Source organism: Macaca fascicularis, chromosome 13 (genome assembly GCF_037993035.2).
Source record: "Macaca fascicularis isolate 582-1 chromosome 13, T2T-MFA8v1.1".
Lineage (NCBI taxonomy): Eukaryota > Metazoa > Chordata > Mammalia > Primates > Cercopithecidae > Macaca > Macaca fascicularis.
This window is the reverse complement of record NC_088387.1, coordinates 58,090,862-58,106,335: the sequence shown is the minus strand read 5'-3', so window position 1 is coordinate 58,106,335 and position 15,474 is coordinate 58,090,862. Positions and strand designations below refer to the sequence as shown.

Sequence of the window (15,474 nt, the reverse complement as noted above, 5' to 3'; positions counted from 1 at the left end):
TGACTTTTAAAACCACTTAGAAGATTGGTTTATGAACCATTAATTCACAATCCATAATGTGAACTAACTTCATTTTTTAAAAAGCATCTCAGTTATTTGAAATAACTGCTACTGTTCTGATGTAAAAGTTATATAACTCTCAAATATAACTTAAAAATCATACTGTGAACAAACGGAAGGATATTTCATAATTTAAATTCACAACTTGTTTCAGCAAACTTCCTGGTTCATTAACAACAGGGTGTTGGCAACAGGAAAGAATGAAGTCTTTCTCTTCCTCAAGTATTTGGAAACCCATTCATTTTTAAACAACTCGTTCATTAGTAGTCCATCTCATAGATATAATTTGATATCTTTTTCCAGTTAAGCCTGTTTGGTTACCTTTTTACTCAAGTGAAATACCCTATTGTTAGATGTAGTCAGTAACTGGCAACTGCTGACTAACAGTAGCCCCTTTTTCCTCTCTCATGTGGGTGGCCTAGGATTTAGATGGGTACAGACGGGAGCCAATATTGAGTATGGGCAACAGTCCAGTGGATAACTGTTGCCTGGTCTCTTGGCTAAACACGTTGGGCATGACACAGAAATTTTTATGTCTGTTACATATTCACTCAAACTACACTGCTTATTTTCTTGAATGTAGAGGATAGGATAGGACAGGCAAGAAAAAAATAAAAGACCACACATTGATAATCTGTACACTTATTTCATACTTTAACAATTCCTAAACCACTCCTTATTAGATAATGCTCATGGGTAGTTAGCACAGCTTATTGTAAAGTCATCAGGACATTTGCTGCTATTATTCTTATACTTTGGCCCAGGTTCACCTCCTAGGTGGAAATAACTGAAACTTAAAAAACCTTATCTCTAAATATAAACTTTTTATGTTTTATATGGCTCTCAAAGAGTAGAGAGTAGGCGTGGGCCTGTGGCTTAAGACTGTAATCCCACACTTTGGGAGGCCAAGGTGGGAGGATTACCTGAGGTCAGGAGTTCGAGACCAGCCTGGCCAACACGCCGAAACCCTGTCTCTACTAAAAATACAAAAATTAGCCAGGTGGGCACTCATAATCCTGGCTACTTGGGAGGCTGAGGCAGGAGAATCCAGCTACTCAGGAGGCAGAGGCTGCATTGAGCCGATATCGCGCCACTGCACTCCAGCCTAGGTGACAGAGTGAAACTCTTATCTCAAAGAAAAAAAAAAAAAAAAGAGTGGAGAGTAGAATACAACATTGTGAGTTAAAATGATTTAGTGGCACTCAACTGGTCATTCAATATATACTTATGGAATGTTCGCTATGTACCAGACACCGTGCCAAGCACTAAATCTAAAAAGGCACCAAAAAAGATGCTTAGAAATAGGACCGCACACATGGTTTCCTTGTTCTTGATAGAAAGTTCCTGTCTAAAGCAAAGGAAAAAGATACGGTGAAGTTGTTATACATCTCAGGATATGGGACTGGGTAAACCAAACTGAGTTTCCTCAAGTTTCTATGGGAAAGTAGAAAGAAGGAAGAAATTATAGGCAGAATTTGTATCATCCTTGGATGGTCGTATATGGAACCAGACAAAAACTGGCTTCCAGGCTTTCTTTTTAATTCACAATCCATTTCACTCCAGCTCCTTAACCCTGCACACACTCTTACCAGCCCCCATCTTCATTCTTTGGATCCCCCCACCCCGAGTTTCTGCAAAGGTAAAATCTGTAAATCTACCGATGTTACAGATTTCTAATGATACAGATTATCAACATCATGCACCTCCAAGGGATATTCCAGAGTAGTATCTTATGAAAAAAAGGATTAAAGATACACACACTTGCCCAGAGAAAGCAATTTTTCAATGACTGAAATACATAAAGGGAAATAGGTAACTGCTTTCTAAGCATGCCTTTGCTCCATGGCCATCAAGAACTCCACCTCTTTCTTTCCTATTGTCACATGATTTGTCAAGTGAGGTTGTTCTTAGTGGCTCTGAGAGAACGGGAAGCTCGTTTACAAAGTGTTTGTGGGTTAGAAATTTAAATTTATACCGATGTATAAAGAAATTTCATTTTATAAGGTAGTTTAGAAATATTTGGAAATTCGGCTTCCAGAGTGCTACTTCTCTAAGAACTAGTGACTGAGTAGTTATAGGGGTAACCACTGAAGATGGGTAGTTAGTTACTTTTTGGAGCGTTCTTGAGGCAACAAGTGTACAACCACCTTTGGTACTATATCTCAAAATTTAATCACTCATAAATCAAGATGTCATTCTTAGGTATTAACAAATGCTCTTGCTGCAATTAAAACCTATTTCCTCTTAATCTTCTGTGAAGGCAGAAAATACAGTAACTGATCATCCTTTCTTATAATAAACCTTGTATAATTAAAAACTCGCCAGGCACGGTGGCTAATGCCTGTAATCCCAGCACTTTGGGAGGCCGAGGGAGGCGGATCACAAGGTCGGGGGTGGGGTGGGGAGGCGGGGTTTGAGACCAGCCTGGCCAACATGGCAAAACCCCGTCTCTACTAAAAATACAAAAATTAGCCAGGTGGTAGCCAGGTGTGGTGGCACGAGCCTGAGGTCCCAGCTACTCCAGAGGCTGAAGCAGGAGAATCACTTGAACCCGGGAGGTGGAGGCTGCAGTGAGCCTAGACTGCGCCATTGCACTCCAGCCTGGGCAACAGAGCAAGACTCTGTCTCAAAACCAAAACAAAACCAAAACCAAAACAAACAACAACAAATAAATCTCTTCATTGTCCTTTATCTTTTGCAAGCTAGGTAACTCTATGTGGCCCAAATCTTTTTGGTAGTATTTTATTTTGGTACTAATGCTTATTGGTAAAGACTGCTTTTTCAGTGCTAGAACAATTTTTGTACCGTAAACAAAGAATGCAGAGATTTTGTTAAGATCTTCAGTCTCCAAATGCTGTAATTAAACTGTAGACATCTGGATTTTAGACACTTCTTTGGTTTTGTTTGGGGAAAATTCGTTTTATGGCCGAGAGGTTTTCGAGTGTAATCTTTTTGGATTTCATGTAAGAAACACAGTACCAACGGTTGTCATTCTCTAGTATAACAAAATTTCACTAGCCTTTTCTGTGTTGTTCTAGTAACATTTCCATATAAAGACGTGGAACCAAAAAATCAAAGTCCCTTTGTTTAGACAATGAGTCATTAAAAAATTCTCACTTTACCTTGGTTGATTAGGGTTGCCCAAAGCCTCAAACTCTTCTGTAATTACTGTACTCGTTTATTGGAGGCACTTAAGAGAAGGCCTGGCAAATTCATCGGTCCTGGTGCCGGCTATTTGAGTCTTAAAGTGGAAATGTAAAGTCTGAAATGCACTCGCTGCCAGGCGCACTGAGTCTTAGGTGCAGGTGGGGTTGGTGATACCAGGTGTGATTTGACAAGCCGTGGGCTGGCCCTGTAACAGTCCCCAGGCTGGTATCAAGTTCCGTGTAACATCCTCTTTCCTTGAGGACTTCAAGAATCTACCAAAAGAAAAGCATCTCTTGACGAGTAACTTAAGCCAGTTTCATGTTGAATAGAAAAGTAAATGCCTATTACAGCAGAAATCTCTACAGGATTAGGAACTGGGGCAATGGGGATGGTGGTGGTTCCGGTGAGGGAGGCTTCACTTGTCACTTTCAACGCCTAAACCCTCCTTTTGTTAGCTGGCCCCACACACAGGCCACTGCCTACTCCCTAACGCATCCTCACCTTCCCCCAACCAGATGTGATGAGGGGAGCAAGCGTCCCCTGAGAATCGTCTGGGCTCCCTCGGGACAGCTGCTGTGGGGAGCTCCGGCTCTATCCGCAGAGCTTTCTTCAGTCCCTACTCAGCGGGAACCTTTTTACCGATTGGAAAAATAACCAGTCGTGCTCAGGTGCTCTCCCTTACTGAGATAGACCGGCGAGGCTTCCCTGGCCGCAACGCCGCCGTAGGGGCCGCTACCAAGCGCGGGATCCCAGGGTACTGCTCATTGCCCAACTCCGACGAGCTCCCAATTGCCGCAACGCCCCGCCCCTTGCCACCTCCGCACATCTCATTGGCCAGAGCCTGCGTCCGCCTCGGCTCCTGACTGGTGGCTGCGCCTGTCGGTCTGTGCGGCAGGGACATTTCCGCATTGAAGGGGCTGCTCCTAATGGAGGGGGAGGGGAGGTGTTTAGGCGAAAGTGGGGGCTTTGGGTGTCGGGAGCCGGCTGACGGGTGGACAAGGGGGGCTTAGCAGCTGGGCTGCGACCGTTAGCGAAGGGCTCAAGGTGTGCATGTGTGAGGGAAGAGGGAGAGAGAGAAGGGCGCCTCAGAGGTGACTTTCTCTCAGCCTGCGAGCCTTCCCGGGGCGCCATAAACGCCCCCAATTTCCCAGCTGCTAAAGGAAGAGGAAGGTGGGTCTCGCTGGCGGCTTGAGGAGGGGCGGGGTTGGGCTTCCGGCGACCCCCTGGATGGGTGTGTTTTCCCCCTCTCGCTGGCCCGCTGTGTAGTCTCAGAGGCGGAATTTGGGATTCTGAGGAGCGCAGTGCAGGCGGGGCGAGAATATGTGGGAAGGGTCAGGGCCCTTCCTTGGGACTCCCGCGCCGGTGCACCGGTCTATCCCTAGCCGGTTACCCCTTAGTGTCCGCTCGGGGGAGGGGCAGCGTAGCCTTCGGCCCTTCCCGAGGAAAAGCTGCGGCCAGGTTTCACTGCTCGAGGCGGGAAGGCAGGGAGCTGAGGCCCCGACGGGTCGGCCCGCCAGAGCGTGGAATTGGTAGCGCCTCCTAGTCCCAGGATATTTATGGCTGGTGAAAATGGTTGCACTGCCCCCGCTTGCCGGCCTCGCCCGCCTCCCCGACCCCTGCTTGGGCGGGAGCCGCTGTTAACCGGGGTTTTCCGGGGAAGCGGCTTGGGGCTGGACGGCGGCGCGGGGAGGGGGCAGCTAGGGGCGCGGCCTGCCAGTGCCTCCTGCAGTCCAGCCCCGAAGGGCGTGGGGACTTGGGGGCGGTGAAATAGCCGCTGTAGGTCCGCCTCTTTCATTGATGAAATTTAAGTTCGTGTGGTTTTACCTTTTCCGGGAGTCTCCAGCTGGCCCTCATTTGTGTCAGGAGCTTAGGAGTTCCCAAGTCGACTCAGTCGCACCAAGTTTCCATCTTTTGGAATTGGAGAAGGAATTTCTTTCTTTTCTTTTTCTTTCTCTTTTTCTTTTTCTTCCTTTTTTTTTTTTTTTTTTTTTTGAGCCAGTTTTAATGGCTTTTAATAAATACTCCCTTAAGTAGTTAAATATAGGAGGAGAAAGAATACGTCGGTTGTTAAAGCGGGAGAGGAGGAGAGACCTGCCCTATAGCGTGACTCCTCTAGAAAAAAAAAAAAAAAAAAAAACCGGAGTATTTTACTAAACTCCTAAAATGTCGAGATTTGTACAAGGTAAGAAATGCTGCTGCTTATATCCCGAGTTGCTTCAGCCGAATTTCGGTACTGACAGTGGAGAGGTTGGTGGGTGGTTTGGAAGTGGAAATGTTCATTTGAGATAACATTTGCGAAACCCTTTTCGTTGAATTGTCATCTGAGCTGCCTTGAGCTGCTGGGTTGACGTTCCAGACACGTATAATTTATGCTCCTGTACCCTGCTGGGTTTAGTTTTGCCTCCCTGAAATCAGGTTAGTAGTACTGTCGCTCTTCTGGATAGTGGCTGTAAGTGATAAAACAGGATTTTGGCTGCTGATTAATCTTGTTCTCTTTTCCTGGTCTGTGTCAAGGTACCTGTGCGTGCACGCAGACGGGAAGGGCTGGGGAAGCGGGAGGATTGGGAAAGGCCAGGTGGGTTTTGCTGGGACTGTTGGGGAAGCTTTAGTGTTCGCTTCTACTCCGTTTGTGTGTACGTGGTTTGCGTCTCAGATTCACTTATTGCGAAACCGGGAGTAGCCCGAAGAAGCTGGAGGTCATTTCAGCTGGAGAAATGACTTTGCTGCATTGCTGTGTTTATTTTTTTCCCTTTTTGAACTATGAAAAGATGATTAAGGTTTCTTTCAAATTTGAAAACTGTCCTCTAAATTCCACATGTGTATTAAAAAAGGGTTAGGGAATGCCACAACTGAGATTATCAATGATATTGTGTGTATGAATGCATGTGTGTACGGTGCACTCATTGAAATTGGTGCTGCCATAAACCTTTGACACCAGTTTGTAGCATGAGATTTGCCTTCTGGTATGCAAGTAAACTCTTTACTTGTAGGCTCCAGTGTGTGAAAGCTTCAGCCATCTTGATGAACACACAGCTAGTAAAGTTCACAAACACTTACTGTGCTTCCTGATAAATGTAGGTGTACTTTTGAGAAAAAAAAAAGTTGTGTCAGTAATGGCCATCATTTGACCCTGGGAATAAAAATGCCTTTCTGAGTTCTATATCACTTTATTGAGTCTTCTTTAAATTTTGTGTGGTAGATTAAAGAGAATTCGACTGCCTGTGTTATTATCGAAACAGATCGAACACTATGCTTGTCTTTAGCACTAAGCTCAGAAATGTCACTTTTTATTAGAGTTCCAAATTCATGTTATACCTTATATGTGGTAAGAGATGCTTATGTTCTCATTGAGTAAATGTCTTATTCAAGAAGAGAAAGGCAGAACTGTTAGAAACGTACTGGTTTTGTAATAACAATATTCAGTTACCATAAAGGCGGTATTTTGCAAGAATATGCTAGGTAAAAGTGGACAAGTTACGTCTCTTTAAAAGTTAGAAATACTATAACCCAAGATGTTCCATGTAGAGTTATGCTTTAGAATAGGTTGCAGAATTGGCAAGCATTGACTGATTTCACAGCCTTTGCTTTGTAAGGCCAGCTGTCCTCAGGAGATTCAAAATCAAGTGGTAAGAATGCTGTGTATGTTTGTCATTACTTTGTCATCCACTTTTTTAAAAAAACTTTTTATATTTTGGAATACTTCTGGATTTATAGAAAAGTTGCACATTTGTCAAAAGTTAGAAATTAACATAGGTACATCACTGTTAACTAAAGACTTTGTTCAGATTACCGTTGCCATGATTCAATCCTAGATACCAGATTGCATTTAGTTGCCAGCCACTTTTTTTTATTTCCTTTTTTTATTTTTTCTTTTTCTTTCTTTCTTTCTTTTCTTTTCTTTTCTTTTTTTTTTTTTTGGTCAAGGTCTTACTGTGTTGTCCACGCTGGAGTACAGTGGGTATTCACAGAAGCAATCATAGTGCACTACAGCTTCAAGCCCCTGGGCTCAAGCTGTCCTCCTGCCTTAGCCTCCTGAATAGATGGGATTTAGGCATGTGCCATAGCCTATGGTTGCCATACATTTTTACTTTAAATGGTAGTTTTCCTTTTAAGATGGGCAGTTTTGCACAAAAATATGACACCTCGTCAAAATCTTTTGACATGAATGTGCTCCTGTTTATCGTCGTTTAAATTTTGTACAGTGTGAGCCCTCTACATGTTTAACTCTGCTGCTGTTATAAATGATAAACCTCATTGACAAATGACACAGCTGTCTCCACAAAAGAGCTTTCAAGTATAAGGGTTGGAAATTTTGGTTTTGATTTTTTTTTTTTAAGCAAATCAAATTCTTTATCTTTGCTGCAGAAAATATTGATATTTCCAATCACTGACACTTAGTAGTTCATGCTCCTTCACAGGGGAGTTAACTAATGTTAGGTTTCTAACTATTTTTTTCATGAATTTTCTCATTAAGCTTTATTAAGAGTCCTGAGATGTAGATTTTTAGCCTGCCCTTACAGGTGAGGAAAATTGAGTATCTTGTCCAAAGTTCGCAGCTTGTATAAATCACTGAATTTTTTTTTTTTTTTTTTTTTTTTTTTTGAGGCAGGGTCTCACTTTGTTGCCCAGGCTGGAGTGCAGTGGTATGATCACAGCTCACTGCAGCCTTGATCTCCCCCACCTCAGCCCCCTGAGTAGCTGGGACTACAGGTGCACACCACCATGCCTGGCTACTTTTCTCCTTTTTTAAAGAGACAGGCTTTCCCTGTGTTTCTCAGACTGGTCTCAAACTTCTGGCCTTAAGTGATCTTCCAGTCTCAGCCTCCCAAAGTGCTGGGATTATAGGTATGAGCTGCTAGCGCCCAGCACTGAAATTCTTATGTGAATGTGTCTAAAACCCTTGTCCTTCCTGACATCTTTTGTTGCTTCTAACATTAACAACTGTGGAAATGGCCTGTTTCTCTAGCTAGACTGTCAGTTCCCATTGGGCAAAGATAATATTATATCCTTGGGAGAAATAACAGTGTTTTGTAAGTGGTGGATACTCTAAATGAATTTGTCATGGTTGACAAATGAAAAGCCCACTTAGCACTTTCCATGTACTGTTTAGTAGGTTATCTTACATTTTTGGTTGTAGTTTTTATAACACTTCTTAGATTACATAGATGTTGAGAAAGATGGAAGGGTACAGACTTAGATTTGAATACTGTTACTAGCAGGTGATCTTAGACACATAACTTTCAAACCTCAGTTTCTTCTTAGATAAAAATTGGGCAGTAATGCTTATGCCTCAGGGTTATTGAGAAGCTGAAATGAGATGAACTCTGTGGATGTGCTGGGCACATATTAGGTGGCCAGTCAACTTTACTTTTCTTTCCTGAAATAATGGTGGCCTTTCAGATAGCATTGCCACGTGAAATATAACATGTCATCTACAGAACTAAAAAAAGGCAGGTATGACAGTTCTTTATTTTCCTATTCCAGGTTTCATGTTCAGGCCTAGGTGTTACTATGTTAAAAAAACAAATGTGCAGGGGTGGGGCAAGGTAAAGTTTGGACAATGTGAATTTGGTTTTAGTTTTTATAACTGCTTAACTTGAATACAAGTTGGTAACAGTTTTCTTTTGAATACAGTGAACACATTTTTTTTTTTGAGCTCTTACTATATGTATAATATACTATATTAGGATTTCTGGCATATCCCTTATGGTAGGCACTGAAGTTGAGCAGATCTGGGCATTACACCTAAGTGTTGTGTACACCTGTTTTGAATGTAATGGAATGGTTGCTTTACTTGGCTTGTATCTCTTTCTCCGAATCTAGGCATTGTGCTTTACAGGAAAGCCGCGTATCTCCATCCTCAAGCACATTGACCATAGACTATTAGGTGGAAATGTTCAGTTAATAAAAATATTTAGGTAGGCAGGAGAGTTCTTAGTATATATTTCTTAGCCAAAAAAAGGTTCAGGTTTCTTTGGCCACATCCCCAAGTCTCTGTCCCTCAGGCACTTAAGATTCCTTCTCTTAGGAAGACCTTTCTTTACTGGATCTGCAACAGAATTCCTAGCTATTCTGCTGTTGAGTCACCTTCTGCTGGCTTGTGACATTTCTTCTGCTTCTGGTTTTCCTTACCCCAGGGATTGTTCCAGGGCCCCAGTTCTTTTAAATGAATCTGTTCCCTAGCTGAGTGAGAAAGGGGGCTCCCTGTCATAGTTGAAGGTACCAGGGGCGGGGGTCATCAGCAGCTGTGGGTTTTTGTCAGGTTTGTCAGTGGGTGCCATTTGGAATTTTGCTTTTAAAAAGTTCTGAGAGTTTTGGGGTAATCACTCTAAATGTTTTGAAACTTAATTAATAGTGAAGAGACTAATGTTGTCTAGCCAGCTAAAGCCATAATGGATGCTTATGCTCTAATATTAGAGGCACTGTTTTTTAAAAAAAAATGGTTTTAAATATGCCATTATCTATCTAAATTATGTAAAAATGCCCCTAATGTTCTTAAATTAAGGTACGTACTTACATTTCAGGGAAAGCCATTTAAGTACCTCTGTCACTTAAAAAATGCTTGAGGCCTATCAGCTTTCCCATTTGTTAAAATTCTTTTCGTAACTTTTTAGGTGACTCCTATTTGGTAGATGGCAGCTAGCCAGGGAAGATTACTGAGCTAATTATAACTGGGTGGGGGGCTGGGGGGGGTCTCCAAGGAATACAGAGATGAGAAGCATTCTGAGGCCTGGTTCCTCCCAAATCCTTAAACCAAATTTAGCCTGTTGCTGATTATTTAGATGATGAGGACACTTTTAGCACTGGGATAGTGGCATGGATTTGAGTAAGGACAAGAGGCATGAAAATAATGACCAGGGCATACCCCTCATTTTTTAAAGATCTGATTTAAGATTTATTATGTTGTTTGAAAAGAAGGGTTTAGTTAAATTCGGTCACAGTTATAAATGTAAAAAAAAAAAAATCCTAAAGAAATTTAAAACGAAGAATTGAGCTGATGAAAAGTGTTGACTGTCTTCCAACATGGACCTTGTAATCTCTGTGGTTAAATTGTCCCTGTTCTTGCTAACTCAGCCTTTCTTCTAATAAGATGGATGATTTTCATTTGTGAAAGTCTATTGAGGAAAAAAAATTGATGAGGGACATTTGAGAAACTGGAAATATTAACTGGTATACTTTTGGGGAGTACCATTTTAATATTCTGAATAAATTGAAAAATGACCTTAAAAGGAAATTACTCTAAGGTGTTACTTTAGTCCATAGGTATTTTCTTGTAATATTGCTTCACAGAGACTGTTCCCTTGTCAGTATGTATTATTTTTCCCTTCATAAATGAATTGTAGCAAGTTTAATTAAAGTAATGGGATACTTAGATTGTGTAAGGAACATCAGTTGGCTTAATAATGAAAGTGTTTCAAATAAAAGAAAATATACTGTAGTTTCCTAGTTCCCACCAAGTTTTTTGCAGAAGTGTAGGCATTATGAGTTCTCAGAAAGTTAGCCATATTAATTACTGAAAAGTTAAACAGATATTTGAAAGTCAACCTGGATTATCTGTGAAAATGAAGAAGAGTATGTTAACTTTCTGTAATACCATTCATCCTGATGTCCAGCATTTATACTGTTGGAGAAAATTCCAGCAATATGAATAAATTAGTAGGGCAAGTTTTCTGGCTTGGGAGTTAATGGATGAGAAAATATGATTCAGTTACTACCTTTTTGGTTGGATAGAATCTCTTTAGAAGACAGAGTTTTTCTAAAGACTGTTGCCTTTTTGACATAGCCTACAATTTCTTTTCTAAATATCATATTTTGAATTTGGAATAATAGTGTTTGAAATTGTGGCCATCTTGGTCTTGGTAATTAAATGGATTGTCCCATGCACAATATTGATTGAAACCATACTTCTTATTTATTTATTTATTTATTTATTTATTGAGACGGAGTCTCGCTCTGTTGCCCAGGCTGGAATGCAGTGATGTGATCTCGGCTCACCACAACCTCCGCCTCCCAAGTTCAAGTGATTCTCCTGCCTCAGCCTCCCGAGTAGCTGGAATTAATAGGTGCACACCACCATGCCCAGCTAATTTTTGTGTTTTTAGTAGAGACGGGTTTACCATGTTGGCCAGGCTGGTCTTGAACTCCTGACCTTGTGATCTGCCTGCCTTGGCCTCCCAAAGTGCTGGAATTACAGGTGTGAGCCACTGCGCCCAGCCACTTCTTAGATATTTAAAATTCCACTACCAGGCATATATCCTTCTATTAATAACACATTCTTCAAAAGTTGGCTTTATGAAGCTATCAGAGAAAATTAAACTGTGTTTTTTGATTGGGTGACTTATGTGTGAGAAAAGAGATAACACTGTTTGAAAGCTGTTTCCCAGTTTTCTTGATTAGTGATGCAGGCATCTCCTTTAATTTGTTGCACAGTAATTGTCTAAGACTCAAATTTTGCCTCTGCCAACAGTACCGTTGTTTATTTTTCTCAGTCATTAACAAATGAAATCGATTGTGCCCCCAATCCATTTTGACAATTAAGGATTGTTTTTGAGAACCATGGAGAAATTGGCTATGTTGTCTCAGTTAATGTACATAAACAATAAAATGTTTCATTTCTCTAAACATTTTTAGATATTTCTGTTAGTTTTTTTCTGTGTAAATCAAGAGAATTCCCTCTTTCTTTGTGATTTCGCTTGTGTCCTAAAAAAAAGAGCCATTCATTGTCTTCGTGGGACCAGAAATTAATTGTATTATGCTTAGTCTCCTTTTTACTTGCTAGTCAACATATTGTAAAAATACTATTTTAGGGGATCCTTTCTTTGACAGTAGCTCTTCTTGCTCCTTGGCCACAATGACAATGTGATTGGAGTTTGTATTTTCTTGTAGTTGCTGCTCTGGCAGAGGCTGATGTGATATTTCATTTGTGTTATATGCCTGCCTAGAATTTTAAAACTTCCAAAGAGCGCAGGAAAACAGAACAACATAGTTATATCCACTGTTTTGCGTTTATTTGTGCCAATGGCAAAATGCTTAGCCTTGGTAATAAAATATTTATGGAACGCATAAAAGCATTCTTCGATTTTTTTCATTGCTTAGACAACACAGTGTATAAGGAAGTTGAAGAGTATGAGATGCAGTAAGAAAGTATTATTCTAATTGTAGTTTTAACCTCACATAGCAGACATAGTTGAGCTGCCGGTTTTCATTCAGATTTGATGGCAAACACCTGGATGTGGTAAACCATGTAAATGCACTGTAACTGAGAAAGGAGAGACCTTGCTCCAGAAGACGGAGAAACAGGGCACCAGGCAACAGGGTTTGAGTTCCAGCTTGGCATTGTGTCCTTAGGTAAGTCAGCATCTCTGGGCCCCTGTTTCTTTATCTCCAAAATAAGGAATTGGACTCACTGACCTTAAAACCCTTCTAAGCATAAAAGTTTCTCTAAATGCACTCATATCAAGTTACAGGGCAGGACTACCGGATCATTTTTTGGCTTTTCATTGTGGTTTTATGTCATACCTCTTTTCTTCTCAACAAAGGAGTGTGGGGCCTTTTGTAATGACTTTCTAGTCATCCATTAAACATAAAACAAAGTGGTATTATTTAACAAATCTCCTCTGAATGTTCTGTTTTCCATAAGTAGTGTTTTCTTTTTCCTTTGAGATTTTAAGAGCTACTCTATTGTATAAGAGTAGGATTAATTTTAATTGTTAATGAGAAGTCTGGTTTATATATAAATTGTAGCAGTTTTTTTTTAAGTAAATCATTGCATGATTACCAAAAATCTTATTTAGCAACCTGCTCTGCATATTTGTTGCTGCCACAGTTCTTGAAAGCCTGATATCCTTTTATTTTTGTTATCAAAAAGCATTTATTAAGCATTCATATGAATGTAAAGCTGAGTCATCCAAAAATATCTCAGTGTAGTCATATTATAGTTGACAGTCTAATAATTTTAGTATGAAAAGATCACATAAAATCATATAAGATACAATTTAATTGAATTTACTTTTCTTAATATATCATTGAATGACTTGGAATATTTTTTCTATATTTTTTCCCTAGATTAAACTAAATATAAACATAAATTGCCCAATTTTGTTTAATCTCTAAAGTTACTAAAAACATTACATTGGCATTTATATTGGTTAATAAAATTGAAAAGAAATTTAGTAGTCATTTATCTAGACTACCTACTTGTGTGAAACTTCTTTGACCATATGCCTGATGCTTGACTAATAAATCAGCCTCTGCTTGAGAAACCTTAGGGACTGGGGCTTCAAGTACTTATGACAGTCTGTACTTATCTTAACTCTGCCTTTCTGTGACCAGACATCATGGCTCTTGTACACTTTCACTATAGTCTTATTAAGCACTACCTACACTAGACTAGACTTTGCCTTCTGTATACCCAGAGCATAGCTGGATCATAATAGGCTCTTACTCAATAAATGTTACGTGAGTATCTACTATATCTCAGGCTCTGTGTTTGGCAGTGGGAATATAGCTGTGAACATTACAAACATACACTTTTGCAGAATTTACAGTCTATTGGATAAGGTAAACATTGAATAAATTTTTAAAAGTATGATGTTATAAAGGAGAGGTACAAGGACCTAGCATATGAGCATGTAATAGGTAACTTAGTTTAGAAAGATTTCTAGGAGGATAATCTCAGGTAATATTTAAACTGAACTCTGACAAGTGAATAGGAGCTATTCAAACTACTATGATATGAGTATTTAAGTCGTGATCTACAGTTTCATTACATACCATTATTAGGCACCTATACTGTGCAAGGTGCTAAGGTAGGTTTTGGGAAAACAAAGTTGCATGACATAATATAGTTTTTTCCCCCTCAAGAGAATATGTTCTAGGATTGCAGACAGACATTTAACTAAAGAATTGGGGTTTTGAGGAGTGTTTGACATAATACAGAGACAGGAATGATTAAAACTCCCAAATCAGTTGTGATAGAACGGCAGGCCTCTTTGAATGTTCAGAAGCCACTGCTTAGGGCACTAGGAATACCACCATCAAAATGACAGAAGCTAATCAAGTAAAACAGTTTGAGTCTTTGGGTACTGAGAGATCAGGGCGGTTTTCCGGAGATTGGGATGATTCTCATTATTCTGGAACTCATACTGGGCCATTCTTATTTTTCTATTTTTTTTTTTTTTCTCATTTCTGCCTCCCCTTTTCTAAAAGTATTGAGTGGTATTTGAAGTGCTTGTTTTAGAACAATCTTATAGTTAGGATGCTTTTAACTTCATGGAGCAGAAAAATACCAATTCACTTGGCTTTCAAAAATGAGGGTCTTTTTATCTCATAAATCCTGAAGTGGGATATGCAGGGTTGGTTAATTCAGTACAAAAGCTTATCAGACCTTCCTTCTGCTGTGCTGTCTTTGACATATCTGCCTTATTCTTGAGTCAGCTTCCTTCAAGGGCACTAATCATGGCAGAAGAAATGTGGGGTGATGGGTGGATACATACTCATTATGTGAGCAGAAAAAATACTGTCTTTTCTGATATATGTCTTTTTTGAGTGAGGAACACCTTTCTCCAAAGTTCTTTGACAGATTATACCCTTATGGCTCACTGGCCAGAATCATATTACGTTTTATGCTTAAACCAATCACTAGGAAGGCTTTGGACCAATCTGGGCCTGGTGCCATCTCTGAAACACAGGGCATTGGGGCAGGGGGTTGGTGACGGAATAGCATTGGAGTAGCAAGAAGGATGAAGAATATGGCTGTTACAAATATGTTAAGATAAATGGAGTGTAATCTACCAGAGCTACTCAAAGCCGTACTGGCAATGTTTGGTTATTAGATATGCATATCCTCCCCACCCCAAACCTACTGAGTCAGAATCTCTCTGGGAGCTTACCCAGGAATCTGTGTTTTAACCAGCCTCCAAGTGATTTGTGTGTACATTAAAGTTTTAGAAGCACTATTCTAGATGTCCCAAATGGAATAGGAAATTGCAGCCTTTAGGCAGTCTGCTTTCACACTTTCATTAGCTTTGTCTACTCAAAAAGATACTTCAGCTTGACTTTTGAGACATGCCTGGATAAGGAATTTGTATTTATTTCTGTAGGCAATGAGAATTTCATCAAACAAGGAAGAGAAGTGATATGATGGGGGTTGCGGCTTAAGGAGATCCATCCATTCTCCTTGGCACCATTAGATTAGAGTGATGGGCAGACTAGTTAGAAAGCAGTTGTCATGACTAGGAGAGTAAAAATGCTAGGGGAGTTAAGGTA

At 40.3% G+C, this 15,474-nt stretch overlaps 1 protein-coding gene and 1 long non-coding RNA gene across 19 annotated transcripts in view; one reads left to right on the top strand and one right to left on the bottom strand.

Moving 5' to 3' along the window:
• LOC102129970 (uncharacterized) overlaps positions 1–5,486 on the bottom strand; it is a 128,042-nt gene extending 122,556 nt beyond the window's left edge. For 2 of the 3 annotated variants that reach the window (XR_010580441.2, XR_012422329.1), the window contains exon 1: positions 3,183–3,998. This is a non-coding gene — a long non-coding RNA (uncharacterized lncRNA). Of the gene's footprint in view, positions 1–3,182; positions 3,999–5,031 lie in introns of those variants that run through there. The other variant, XR_012422330.1, reaches the window with a different exon arrangement.
• The window catches only part of UGP2 (UDP-glucose pyrophosphorylase 2), a 54,078-nt gene continuing 42,739 nt past the window's right edge, over positions 4,136–15,474 (top strand). For 5 of the 16 annotated variants that reach the window (XM_065527039.1, XM_065527032.1, XM_065527038.1 and 2 more), the window contains exon 1: positions 4,136–4,377. Coding sequence is in view for 1 of the 16 variants with exons in the window: in XM_005575754.4 (XP_005575811.1) it covers positions 5,371–5,389 (19 nt within the window). In the remaining 15 variants the exon portion in view is untranslated. Of the gene's footprint in view, positions 5,390–5,600; positions 5,783–12,385; positions 12,556–15,474 lie in introns of those variants that run through there. The other 11 variants (XM_005575754.4, XM_074011658.1, XM_065527034.1 and 8 more) reach the window with 8 other exon arrangements.